Source organism: Narcine bancroftii, chromosome 1 (assembly GCF_036971445.1).
Source record: "Narcine bancroftii isolate sNarBan1 chromosome 1, sNarBan1.hap1, whole genome shotgun sequence".
Lineage (NCBI taxonomy): Eukaryota > Metazoa > Chordata > Chondrichthyes > Torpediniformes > Narcinidae > Narcine > Narcine bancroftii.
Genome location: NC_091469.1, coordinates 19,166,014 through 19,180,671, shown reverse-complemented (window position 1 = coordinate 19,180,671; position 14,658 = coordinate 19,166,014). Strand labels below are relative to the sequence as shown.

At 40.3% G+C, this 14,658-nt stretch overlaps 1 protein-coding gene across 10 annotated transcripts in view; it reads left to right on the top strand.

Annotated features, from left to right (window-relative positions):
* Positions 1 to 14,658, top strand: part of LOC138755360 (multiple PDZ domain protein) — a 199,200-nt gene that overhangs the window by 34,026 nt on the left and 150,516 nt on the right. For all 10 annotated transcript variants that reach the window (XM_069921206.1, XM_069921259.1, XM_069921198.1 and 7 more), the window contains exons 6-10: positions 2,048 to 2,261; positions 8,476 to 8,604; positions 10,168 to 10,374; positions 10,622 to 10,739; positions 14,129 to 14,217. In XM_069921206.1, coding sequence (XP_069777307.1) covers positions 2,048 to 2,261; positions 8,476 to 8,604; positions 10,168 to 10,374; positions 10,622 to 10,739; positions 14,129 to 14,217 — 757 coding nt within the window. The remainder of the gene's footprint in view (positions 1 to 2,047; positions 2,262 to 8,475; positions 8,605 to 10,167; positions 10,375 to 10,621; positions 10,740 to 14,128; positions 14,218 to 14,658) is intronic.

The following is a 14,658-nucleotide window of genomic DNA, read 5'->3' as shown; positions in this document are numbered from 1 at the left end:
TCATTACTATTTGATTATATCAGTAAAATTTGTTTTCACAAACCACCTACTATAAAAACTTCCCACCATTACTCCAGATACTGCTGAGGCAGGATTTTTAAGTTGCAGACTAAATGGCAATATTCAGAGAAATATATATTTAAGGACTTCCAGACCAAAACAAAGTAATTTAATCAAAATGGTTTTTATTTCTACATTCCTCAAAACTCCATGGAAAGAAAAAGCATTAGTATTGTCAGTTAAAACAATATGGGGCTGGGTGCAGGTCTTCTACACACTGATGGGACTAGAGGGAGAGACTGGCTAGTTCAAGAGGTTTGATAAAATTCTACTGAATGGTGCACATTGCCACTTTTATTGCAAAGTCAGATGCTGGTGAGTGATATTGGCTCTTTATATTTCTTGTTCAATCAATCGAGTGTACCAGGACTTTTCAAAGTATTTATTTGCTTGTTAAATTCGTAGAGCTGCCAAAAACTGCTTACTTAAGAATACTTGGACTGTAACAGGTTCCTTGATTAATTTTGATGCTCTTTTCTAGCAATAAGAATGAGAAAACTATTTGATAAGTTGTATTTTATTTTGATTTAAATAATAAAATGTGTGGATACTGGAGTCTAGTGCAATTCACAAAAGTGTTGGTGAAACTCAGCAGGATGTGGCAGCATCAGAGGAAATAAAAGGCAGTGAACATTTTGGGCCTGAGCCTTTCCTTGGGAAGGTGGAAAAAGCAGGTGGATGGATTAAACAAAGGTGGTGGGAACAGGAGATGAAGGAGGAAGGTGAAGGGACAGTAGCACAGGCTGACAGGTGAATAGATGGATACAGGTGGGAGGGTAGAAGAGCTGGGATGTGATAGGGGGAAGAGGGCCAAAGGTAGTTCTCACATAAGAGAAGGAGGAGTAGAGGTTGGGAGCTGGAGGAAAGGAGACAGAGGGATTGGGAAAGAGAGACTGGGGGGAGGGGGTTAACAGAAATGGAGAGAACAGAAATGGATATTGATGCTGTCTGGATAGAGACTGCTGAGGTGAAATACAAGGTATTATTCCTCCAATTTATGGGTGACCTCAATTTGGCAGTCCTGAGTCCATGGACAGACATGTCAGTGTGACACTCGTGTGTGAAATTTAATATTGTTGGCCACACAGAGATCCTTACTGTTGCAGCAGACCAAGCGCAAGTGATAATGAAACAATATCCTAGTCTACATCCAGTATTCCCAATGTAGAGGAAGCCATATAGAGAGCCCTGGATTCAGTTCCCTTTCAAGTAAATGATACAATTGGATTATATAATGCATTTGACAAATAGGAGCATCATCAAATTAACCAGTGGAAGTTGCTAAATATGACCAAGTTAGGTTTTACCCACAAGTTGCATCTTGGAACAGTGCTTCTAGATTGTGCATTTGTTGACTAGTGATAGAAAAAAATTGGGAGCAAGAGTGCATAATTTAGCTTGGGATTTAAATATCTATGCTTTTTTGCAAAATACTATGCTAGTAATGGGGGGAAAATCATTATTCCCATAATTGGAAGAAAAACTACAGAAGGTTAGTAATTCAGTTGCATTTGAGTTTTAGAAATGATTGGTGCATTTAGAACATGTGATACTAGTCTATTAACACTGACAGCGCAGCTATTTAAATTCAGCTCTGGTCAGTGACTGTGGAAATGGAAAGAGTATTAAATAGTACATTTGTTTTGGTTTGATATGTATGCGAGTTTTTAATTGTTTCCTTGACACCACCCTCCCCCACCCTAAAAAAAACCTGGCAAGAAACTGGCAGTTATTCTTCTTCTCCCAAACTTTGCAGTTGATAATTACAAACTTGGAGTTCATGATGAACAGGGCAACTTATTTTGTCTCATTGGCAGGTTACATTGTCATTTGAGTACATGATCTACAGAAGCCATTCGATTTTCATTCCACTTTTTCTTTGACGTTATTAAAATAATTAGTGAAATTGTAAAATCAGGAGACAAAAAAAAAATCACAAAGTAAAATGACCAAAATAAAGTATTATTTTTTCGTGTTCTATTGATAGGGATGGCAAACTAAAGGAAGCAGACCAAATCCTTGCTATCAATAGACAGCCTCTAGACCAGAGGGTCACCCATCAACAAGCTATTGGCATCCTGCAGAAAGCCACTGATCAGGTGCAGTTGGTGATTGCCAGGGGATCCATTTCACATTTATCAAGTCCAGTGATTTCACGTACTCCATCAGATGCAAGTACACTCTCGGCACATTCTTCTACAGTAAGTATCAAGACTCAATAAAAGGTCCCAACCTGAAACATTGACTGTCCATTTCTACCCATAGATGCTGCCTGACCTACTAAATTCCTCCAGCATCTCATTGTTCATTTAAGATTCGAGGATCTTCATTTTTATGATTCTCCATTGTTTTTATATTGTCTTGACTGCTTTTGTCGTGACCTGGCCTGCCTCAAATGGCTGAATGTCCTACTTTGATTCAGTGATTATAAAGTTGTGATCTTCTTTATGAAATGTATTTGATAAAGCATAATTTTATCGATTTTTTTTGTTGCTTTATTGTAATTATTGGTAGTGTTATTAGTGCTTGTAGACATATAGCTGTTGCAATTGATTTTTGTCAATTGTTCTTCATTCACATCTCATTCAATGTGTGTAAATTTTGTAGATCTAATATGTTTTCAATGAGACAAATGTTTATTTCTCTCTAAAGGATTAAGCAATTTGTTTTGCTATATTGTTATTGTGGTCAGGTGGCAGACCTTTCGGTGGGGAAGCATTTTGGTGAGAGTGACTACAACTCCCTGAGCTTTAGCATAGCTATGGATAAGGATAAAAGCAGTCAAAAATGGGAAAGTATTTAATTGGGGAAGGACTAATTATGATGGGATGAAGCAGGAACGAACGAAAGTAAATTGGAAACATGTTCAAGGGTGAAAGCACAGAACTACCGTGGACGAAGTTTTGGGACCACATGTGTTGGGTTCAGGATAGGTTTGTCCCACTGAGACAGGAATAAGATGATTAGAAAAGAAAACGGTGGTTGACGAAGCAGGTGAGGCAGCCAGTCAAGAAGAAGAAGGAAGCAGATATTAGATATAGGAAGCAGGAAACAGGAACGGTTCATGAGAAGTATATGGTAGCCAGGAAGGAGCTTAAGAAAGGACTTGGGAGAGCTCAAAGGGAGCATGAGAAGGCCTTGGAATATAGGATTAAGGAGAATTCTAAGGCATTCTATGCATATGTTAAGAATAGAAAAGGATGACAGGAATGAAAGTGGGGCCACTAATGGATAAAGGAGTCAACTTATGCCTGGAGGCAGAGGAGGTTGGGGAGGTCCTAAATAAGTACTTTGCTTTAGTATTCACAAGAGAAAAGGACCTTGATTAGTGTGAGGTTGGAATAGAACAGGCTTGTGTGCTGGACAATGTGGAGTGTGACAGATTATATCATATATTATGTATAGATGTGTTTTTGGAAGAGATAGTTTGTGGGGGTTTTAGTGTAGGAAACAAACACTTCACAAATAGATCTCATTTAAAATGCAAGAGCTCTGCTCAAACCAGATACTTTGTAAAGACAATGGAAACTGCTTTGCTGAAGGTTTTCACAAGGAGGTGATAAAAGAAGTGCCCATCTCAGGGAACTGATAAGATCTTTCAGGGATTGATTTTGGAGTCAGCAATCTGTTTGGTGGCAGTTTGCTGTTTTAAGAGAAATTCTGGTTTTTACAAGCAGAGAGAAAGAAGAAGATATGATTCTTTGGAGAGAGAGAGAGAGTTTTCTACAGTGGCTTTTGGAGGCTGCAGCACAACAAGTTGGTAGCTTGTTTAAACCTCATTTTGAAGATGGTTTGTGAGTTCTATGTTCAGCCTGTTGAAAACCCTTGTGGTCCTTACAAGAGGAAATGGTTGGCTAGAGTGTTTCACCTGAAATAAGGGAAACCAAAGGAACTGTATAGTGATCTGATCAAGAGGTTATCATTTGGAAAACCCTGATGGGGCAAGTTTCTTTGGCAAGATGATGAAGTACTGATGGAAGTAAGTCAGTTTGTGTGTGTCCAATGAATATCTCTCTGAAAACCAACATGAAGCTTCCTGAGTGTTAACCATTTAACTGTTTCCACCAGAGCCTAGTGAAAATTCATAAATGTTAAATTCTGTGCACAGTATAAGAATTGCCTGATACTAGTGAACTTGGAGAGGGGAGTGAGATTGGACTGTGAATCAAAGAACTTTTCTGAACTTATACACGTTACATATACGTGCGCTTAGACTTTGAAGGGGGTTAAGTTGATGGTAATAAGTTAAAATTTGATCCTTTTTTAATGTTTATAAAGCTACTTTTGTTTAAGTAACCATTTATCTTGGTGAATTTCTATTGCTTCTGGGTTTTGGGGTCCTCTGGGCCCATACAGGAGATTAAGGAAGAGCAAGTGTTGGATCTTCTTAAAAACATCAAGGTAAATAAGTCCCTGGTTCCAGATGCAAGATACCCCAGGTTGCTGAGGAAAGTGAGGGACAGAAAACTGGAGCAGTAGCTATGATCTTTGAGTCCTCTTTGGCCACAACAGAAGTGCCGGAGGGCATATCTAGTCCCTTTGTTTAAAAAAAAAGTGATGAGGAGAATCCTGGGAGTTGTAAACCAATGAGTCTATTGTCAGTGGTGTGCAAACTATTGGAGAGAATTCTTAAAGATAGGATCTATGATGATTTGGAGAAATGCAGTGTACTCAAGGATAGACAGCATGGCTTTGTGAAGGGAAGGTTGTGCCTCATGAGTCTAATTGGGTTTTTTGAGGAGGTAACAGAAGTGTTTGATGAAGGTAGGGTGGGATATATGGTCTATATAGATTTTAGCAAACCATTTGACAAGGGCTCCCATGAGAGTCTCATGGGGGACAAGGCATGGGATCCATGAATCTTTGGCTATATGGATAAAAAAATTGGCATGCAGGTAGAAAGTGGAGAATAGTAGTGAAAGGAAAGTATTCTGTTTGGAGGTCAGTGAGTAGTGGAGGATCTGTCCTGGAACCCTGCTCTATAATTTTTATAATTGACTGGATGAAGAGATAGAAGGATGGATCAGTAAGTTTGCAGATGATAGAAGGTTGGAGGAGTTTTAGATGGAGCTGAAGGTTGCCAAGGGTTACCAGAGGATATGGACAGGATGCAGAATTGGGCAGATAAGTGTTCAGATGGAGTTCAATCTGGATAAGTATGAGGTGATACATTTTGGAAGGACAAAGCTGAAGACTGAGTACAGGGTTAATGGTCGGTTAAGAGTATGGATGAACAGAGGGAGCTTGGGGTCCAAATCCATGCATCCTTCAAGATCGCCACAAAGGTTGATAGGGTAGTTAAGAAGGCCTATGGGATACTGAACTTCATTAGTAGGGGGATTTAATTCAAGAGTAGAGAGGTCGTGTTGCAACTCTACAAATCTCTGGTGAGACCACACTTAAAGTATTGTGTTCTGATCTGGTCACTTCATTATAGGAAAGATGTGTAAGGTATCGAGAGGATGCAGAGGAGATTTACCAGGATATTGCCTGGATTGGAAAATAAGTCTTATGAGGTAAGGATAACAGAGCTGGGGCTTTTAAATCTTTGTCCGCGAAGCCAAGCCAAAAAAAAAATAGAAGGATGAGAGGAGACTTGATAGAGATTTACAAGATTATGAGAGGTGTAGATAGTGGACATCAAATGCCTGTTTCCCAGGGCAGGAATAGCAAACACCAGAGGACATGTGCACAAAGTAAAGGGAGGGAAGTTTAGGGGAGGCATCAGGGGTGTGTTTTTTTTAACACAGAGTTGTGGGTGCCTGGAATGCCTTGCCAGGGATGGTGGTGGAGGCTGAAACATCAGGGGCATTTAAGAGACTCTTACACAGGCACATGGATGGAAGGAAAATAGAGGGTTATGGGGAAGGGAGGGTTCAATTTTTTTTAAAAGAAATATATGGGTCGGCACAACAGCAAGGGCCGAAGGACCTATGCTGTGCTGCAGTGTTCTATGTGCTATGAAACAAAATAAATTGGCAAGAGTCCAAGATTACAAAATCTGCCCTTTAAACCTTTCTACCTGATCCCATTCTCTGTTGCTGAGCCTAAATAAAGGAGGTATATATTTATATTAACAAAATATAAATCAGTAATTTAGAAAGTTTTTTTTATTCAGTTCTTACTTTTGGAATGGTTGCTTTTGAATTTCCTCCCAACTGTCCACCTGTATTACACTTTTGCTGATTTTAAGCTATATGGAAGGAATTAGGAGTTAATAATATGATGTGGCTCAGTATGTAATAGAAAGATGTCCTATTTTGTACACTTATTTCAATGTTCACAGTATCTCTATTTTGTGATTTGATACTGCAATTGTAACATTTAGCTTATTTATCAAGAAAATAAATTTGTGAATATATAGGCTTTCAGTTTTGTCTTCTTAGATCCTTCAGTCTCTAGAATGTATCATACTAACACTATATAACTAAAAAAAAATCATCTTTATTATGTCTAAGGAGTTAAACAGTAATGTCTGCAGATGCTGTAATTGGAGTGCAATATACAAAATTGCTGGAGAAATTCAGCAGGTCACAGCATCTAGAGGAAGTAAAGGGTAATCAACCTTTATCTTCATCAAGGTATGATCAAAAAGTAGGCAAGTGCCTGAATAAAGAGATGGGGGAGGAGAGGAGGGAGAAAGGGGAAGGAGTACAGGCTAAAAGTCAAGATATCATAGGTGGATATGGGTGGGAGGGCAGAAGTGGGGAAAAAAAGCTGAGAAGTGATAGGAGGAGGAGGTAGCTGTCCAAATGGAGAGGGAAGGGAAAGTGAGCATTCCTTCTTTGCCTGCTTTGAGAAGGAGAACTCAACAATGTATACTAGAATCCCTGCAAAGGCTGAGGACCATGTGATATCTGTCTGAGGCCGATGTCAGAGCATCATTCAAGAGTGAACCCTCACAAGGCATCAGGTCTTGACAATGTATCTGGCAGTGTACTGAAAATCTGTGCCAACCAACCAGCCGGGGAGTTCATAGACATTTGTTGCAGTCAGAGGTTCCCACCTGCTTCAAAAGGGTATCAATCTTCCTGGTGTCCAAGAAGAGCAGTATGACCTGCCTCAATGTCTATCTCCCCAGTGACATTAACATCTATTGGGGGAGGAGTTTAATGGAAACTGAAATTTTCTTTTGAAACAAGATGAAATATCGCTCTGGATACTCTCCAACGGGACACCATTAACGTCAATTTCTCCAGTTTTCATTTGACCTCCCCTGTCTTTTTCTTTCCCTATCGGTCCATCTCCTTTCCTCCAGCTCCCTACGCCCTTCACTTCTCTATTCAAACAGCTACCTCCTTCCCCTGTCACTTCTCAGCCTTCTTTTCTTTTCTACCCTTCCACCCATATCCACCTATGACCTGTTGGCTTTGTCTTTCTCCCCCTACCCCTTCCCCTCTCTCTCTCTCTCTCCTTCTCCTCACCCCTTCCCCACTTTTTTATTCAGGCACCAGCCTGCTTTTTCCTTATAACTTGTCAAACATTGGTTTCTGTTTACTTTCTATAGATTTTTGCTGTGTGATCTGTTGAGTTATTCCAGCACTTTTATGCATTGCTCATCTTTCTTGTGCCTCTGATTGTCCTTTTGATAATCTCTCTGTCACCTTTAATACCATTTTTCAGTGAATCTTTTCCATTGTTTTCTCTCTGAAATTTAACTTTGTGCACTACAATTTCTTGTACCTCTTCGCCACTAAGAAATATGCCACTTCTTAATGAGTGACTACTTTTCAAGCCAGGACTCCATTACTGGATCATTGTTCTTCGTTGGTTACATCAAGCTCTATTTTACACTTGTATTCTAGTTGTAACTGTGTGGTCTGAGTAGTTGAGCAAAAGTCAACCTAAAAGACTGATTATTCTCACTGGTTGACTGAGCTTCCCTAAAGCATGGATAAACCAGTTATTTTGAATTCCTATCTCCTTTCAGAATGCCTTTTTCGCCCCCCTCATCATGGTATCACACTCAAAATCTTGAACATATATCACATACTTCTCTTTGTCATTAACTGTGTTACTAATGCTTTCTTCTACTTTGGAACATTGCCCCTTATTTCTCACTTATCTCTGAAATTAATATTTTCTTGGATACCTTAGCCAAATGGAGCAAGATATCTATATTGCTTTCTCAAATCTTAATACAATAAAGGCTGATAAACTGGTGGCCACCATAATGATAAGCGGAATATACGGAAGAATTCCATGGCTGGAACCTTAAGTATTTTTCTCTCTGGCTGTGGATTAACAGTAACCTTCAGAATGCAACAGAAATGTTGACTAGTTTCTCACAACTTGCCTCCATTCTATTCTCCCTGATTCTCTGCCTCTGTTGTACCTGGTTCACGAATTGCAAATAATGGTGTGGAGTGGTGTTTTTTAAGCATAATTATTGTTAAATACTTTTATCCCCAACAGATCCATTGGCAGATTGTTGAAAATATTGAGCTGGTTAATGATGGCTCTGGTTTAGGATTTGGAATAGTAGGTGGAAGAACAACTGGAGTTGTTGTGAAGACCATTTTACCTGGAGGAGTTGCTGACCGGGTAAGGAGCTAAAAATGGGTAATGGGATTTCATCATTCCTATTCATGTCTGTCATGTTTAACCAATGGGATAAGTGAGAAAAGACTGTTCATTTTTCATTGATCACTGGGCTTATTGTGAATCAGTCTGAGGAACAGTATCCTTCTTATTAATTCATGGTGCCATCAAAAATCTGTTGACCTCCCAAAGATGTGTATCTCCCACACATGCTGAAAAATAAAGAGGAACCCACCAAACTTAATTACTTTGTTTCCAAACCTCTGTTGTTAATTATGGATCCATTGGAACACATATCATTGAAGCAAGGATCAACCAAAGTATCAGAAACAAACCATACGATTTGATGATCCCTCTGTGAGGTTGTATTCCCTTCCTCTCTGTGCTGCTCTCAGGATAATAGATGGAAATAAGCCATCTCTCCACGTGTGCTTGTCCTCCGTATCCATAACCGGGCAGCACAGTTAGCGTAGCGATTGGCACATCGCTATTACAGAGCTGGGGACCGGGGTTCGAATCTGGCAGTTGCTGTAAGAAGTTTGTATGCTTTCCCCATGGGTTTCCTGTGGGTACTCTGATGTCCTCTCATCCTTCAAAAACATACGGGGCTTATAGGTTAATTGGTGTATTTGGAAAGCACGGGCTTGTGGGCTGGAAGGGCCTGTTACCATGCTGTATGTCTACATTTAAAATCTTATCCAGGGAAGCTCAATCATTTCCTATTAGTAATCATGACATTACTATTGCACTATCCTCCAGCCTCATTGTTGATTAGAAAAGAATGTTGGTAATCTATCCTGATCTTTACCATGCATATAAAAACTTGTGTTTCCATATAACCATAACCATATAACCATTTATGGTTCAATTCATCAATATGCCTCGGTAGAACAAGAGTTCTGAACATAGATTACTACATTTATTTCCCTTTTCTTTATAGACTGTGCTGTATTTTTTTTGGCATGTATTCATTGTTAAAATGCAGAAACTCCCAAGATTAACATTCTTAATTTCTAACAATATAATTCTGTTTTATTGGTTGAGATTCTCTTACAATAAAGTTCAAGTGTTATCTATGCAAATCTTATTTGCAGGTATAATCTAATAATCTTGGACAGAATTCTGTTCACTTATCATTTTTATTCTTCTGTGCTGATTGCCTCTTCTAACTATTGGTGTTGGCCTTTGTCCTTTTCACTTGACTTTTATAGTTTTCCATATTTGTTTCGCTTTGTTCTCCCAATATCAGTTCACCTGATATTTACCCAACATTTACTGGCATTAATTCATCTGTTTAAATGTTTTTTTAAAATCCAAGTTTCATTTTTGCATTTGATTGATTGATTAATTACTTTGATTGATCTGTCATCAGCTCATAAATCTTTTCATTTCCAGGGAGTCATCTGTGCTGTGAAGTTAATTTCTCCAAAATATTAATGTAGAGAGATATTTTTACTGTACAAGATGCATCCAGTTTAAACTGAAGAAGAACTTTGCTGATATGTCATGCTTTTATATAGCAGGCCTTTAATATGGGTGTTAATCCTTCTATTTTTTTTTATTAAGGATGGACGACTTCAAAGTGGGGATCACATTCTCAAGATAGGTGAAACAGACCTGCTCGGAATGGGTAGTGAGCAAGTGGCTCAGGTACTGAGGCAGTGTGGAAATTGTGTCAAATTGGTAATTGCTAGAGGGGCTGTGGAAGACTCCTTAGCAGCTGCCCCTCAGGGACTTCCAGCTCTACCATCTGTACCTCCTGTAGCAGAAGAGGCAAGTAATTATACCCAAATTCCTCTAAACAAGACAATTATTTCATAATTTATGTTTGCTTTTGCCATCAGTCTTTTAACTGAGAAGTTTGTAGTTTGAGAAGGTTTACTGTCTCCTATTTTGTCAACAATATTTGACTAATACACCTTTACTTGATAAATTACAGCATGATGTATTGTTTAGCAAAGTTAGAACTGCTTTATTTGGAACCAAATATGCAAGTACAATATTAATGTTTTGTTTTTAGCCTGAACCGGCTTTCTCTCAGCACATTGAAGATGGAGAAGTATTTGCTGTGGAACTTGTAAAAGATATTCATGGACTAGGCATAACCATTGCTGGTTATGTGGGAGACAAAAATCAAGGTATCATAATAGATTAATTGAAATGAATTATTTTGATATTTGCATCTTAAGTGTGTGAGGAAAAACTATAAGATTTCAGATTTTGTGATATTGTGTTTATCAATTTGGATACATTCTTTGTTTCTTTTGTGAGAGAGGATTGTTGCATTTATGACGTGTACATTGATGGGGTATATAATAAACCCCCCCCCCCCCGGTATCTGGCACTGGCGGAGATTGGTAGATGGTGGTTAAGTGAATTTGCTGGTTGCTTGAGATTGCGTGTTGCGTGATTGGTGAACTGACCTCCAAGGGGTGCTAATTTTAAACTTTCGTAATTGTTACCTATTTATTCTCCACCATTTTTTTTTGCTGATTGCTTGAATTCTGGATAATGGGGATTTTACTCTTATTTGGAAACTTTGTACTGAAAGGATTAGGAAATGGCTTAAGATAAATGAAATTAATTTCCTGTAGGATTTGAATATTTGTTACATAAATTAAATAGCCATATTCACTGAAATTCTAATTATCCATTTCAGTTATTTTTTACTGTTTTAAGTCTGCTTCATGTTAAGAATTGCAGGAGGTTGTTAGCCTGACAAAAATAGAATCACATTTGTTAAGTAACACAAACTTGCATTTTGCAACTCATTTAAGGTGTGAGTCTTTATACCAAGGGATGCCTGTGATAGTACAGATTCTATCACCAATGTGTATATGTACAGATGGTAGTGTAGGATGACTGTGATTGGCTGAGAGTGTAGCCACACCTACTGGCAGGTCTTAAAGGATTGCTCCTAGCCAGACCAGGTCAGTCTGGACTGGTCGACCTACTTGTGATATGCTCCAGTCTTTTAGTTAATAAAAGCTTTGGTTTGGATCAACAAGTCTTTGGTCCTTTCAACGCGCACTACAATGCTTAAAAATATTTGCTCTAATACTTTATGAAATGAGTATTTTATAAAGTGATGTCCATCGTAAATTTTAATTCTAATTGAAAATACAGCTCAAGCGTAAATTTGTTGATAGCTTCATGTTTAACCTGCATACCACTTTTGAAATTGTTCTCTCAAGACAGGGAAAAGAAATAGTGAATTTCATATTGTTATTTTTTTCCATTTAAGATCTTATACCGAGATAAATATTACAATAAACACGATTTACTAGTACAGAATCTACAAGCTTTTCTGTGAATTAGTTTTGACATTGTGGTTTGAACATTATTTTGTAAGATTTGTACTTCACAGAGATCAATTTATGGTTGAGCATTATATTACATCCCACTTCGCTGTAAAATCATATTAATGTCTTCAGTGACTTCAAAAACTTTACATCACTTCCTTATGATCTGAAAGAATGAAAATGATTTGCACTTTATCTTGGGTCTTATTTTACAAAATAATAATTTGAGTCATCAAAATGTAATTAAGTCAACTTATATAATGCAGGCAAGATTTACTTGAATAGCCAGTTTGATTTGCTTATAGTATGGCGGCTCACCTCGAGGCAGGCGAACCAGCCCCTCTTGTAAGCCACGCGACGGGGCAGCCGGCCAAAAAGGCGCCATCGGGTGGGGGGGGGGGGTTTCCCTACCTTCCAGCACGGGGCTCAGAAACCCGCGCTGGGGGACTACATGACACCCGGGTGACGTCAGTGCCCTCCAGCGCGGTTCTCAGCCAGGTTTGGGCTGGGAGTATAAGTGCAGCCCAGCAGCCTGCAATAAACTAGTCTGCTCACTGAGCTCAACCCGTCTGGTTGTGTGAACATGAGTTCAAGCACGTCCGGGAACAGTTCAGCCACATTATTGTGGACATCGTTGGGCCCTTACCCGTTTCCCAGGGTAACCGTTACCTGTTTATAATGGTGGACTGCACCACTCGCTCGCCCGAGGCAATCCTGATGCCAGACGCCTCCACTGACTCCTGCTCCCGAGCACTTTTGCGTGGTTGGGTCGCCCAGTTCGGCGTCCCGGGTCACCTCACCAGTGATCGGGGTGCCCAGTTCACATCTGTGCTCTGGGCACAGCTTGCCAACAGATTGGGGATCCAGCTACATTGTACCACAGCCTACCACCCGCAGGCCAATGGACTGGTCGAACGTCTGCATTGCCACCTTAAGTCGGCGCTCATGGCCTTCCTTACTTGTCCCGACTGGGCGGACGAACTGCCTTGGGTGCCCTTGGGCATCCACTTCACTCCCAAGGAAGATCTGCAGGCATCATCAGCTGAGCTGGTCTACGGTGCACCTCTGGCTCTACCTGGTGTGTTCGTCAATCCCCAGCGGTCGCCGCACGATCTACTTCATCACCTCAAGGCACGCTTGGATTTGTTCGAACCCCCACCGTCGCCCAGGCATGGCACCCGCCCGTCTTATGTTACCGGCGAACTGCTTTCTGCGGAGTAGGTTTTCGTTCGGCGGGGCCCGACCACGGCACCTCTGCAGCAACCGTACGAGGGGCCGTGTAGGGTTGTACAGCGTTCCGACTCGACGTTCACGCTGGACATTGGCGGCAGACGGAAGCTGTTTACCATGGACAGGCTGAAGCCAGTGCACCTCGATTCCACCGAGCCCGTGGTCGTTGCCCAGCCCAAGAAGTGAGTCTGCCCGGCGAAAAAGGACATTGGCGCTGGTTCTGGGGGGGTGTGTGGCAGCTCCGCACGAGGCAGGCGAACCGACCCCGCTTGTAAGCCACGCGGCGGAGCAGCTGGCCAAAATGGCGCCGTCGGGGGGGGGGGGGGGGGGGGGGGTGGGTTTCCCTTCATTTCAGCACGGGGCTCAGAAACCCACACTGGGGGACCACGTGACGCCTGGGTGACGTCAGCGCCCTCCAGCGCGGTTCTCAGCCAGGTCCAGGCTGGGAGTATGAGTACAGCCCAGCAGCCTGCAATAAACTAATTTGCTCACTGAGCTCAACCCGTCTAGTTGTGTGTGTGTTATTGCAGGAGCAGAGGAGCTGCTGCTACAATAGTCATTTTTCTAACCACAAAAAACATGCACATGGGAAGAAAATTATTTACCATCAGTGCTCCTTTCTATTTACTTACTTTAAAGTGTTCAGCTTGAAATGTTCTTGTCACAATCTGTATTTCATTTGATGCCATTTGGTGTTTATTAAGAAGGAATATTTAAAGAAAAAATGTGATAAATTTATTACTGATTCTAACTAGCATGACAGATTAACTTTCTGATATTCATATTTAATATTAAAATCCTTTAAAGTCAGTGTTGGAATTATAGTTTTAGCGTGTTGCACGGATTGACCTGCAGGACTGCACATTATTTGCTTTTGATCTTGCATGCAATGAACCAATAATTAGCAATCACTGTTTTTTAAACATGGGTGCTTTGAGGAACCTCTGGAATTGAAATGTATCTGCAGATTTGAATGGGTGTATTTATGCTTGCAGAACCTTCTGGCATCTTTGTGAAAAGTATCACTCAGGGAAGTGCAGTTGAGCAGGATGGAAGAATACATGTTGGGGATCAGATCATTGCTGTAAGTAAAATCTGAAATATCTTCCTAGAGGAAGAAAATAGTTGAATGTTGGTCATACTGTAGTATTTCAAAAATAACCATCTGAGACTTGGTATTGAAGGAAGGCATGTGAAGTGGGGTGGGGGACCTAAACTCAACAAATGCTTGAAATCAATGTGGGAATTGTGATTTCCCCTTGTTAAATGGAATATAAACAGTTTGCCAAATTTGTACCTGCTAAGTTTGCTGAATGGAGCTAAGTCTGTAATATTACAAGTATATTGCTCAAGAACTATCTGTCTTCAGGCAGACTCTTCCAGTACAACCACTATTATCCAATAATTGGGAAAATTGCCAAGGTATGTATGTGCTACTTACAAAAATACAACAAATCCAATCCAGCCAACTGTTCAATCTGTATCAGTGAGCAAAAACATGTTGGAGGTTGTTATTGACAATGTT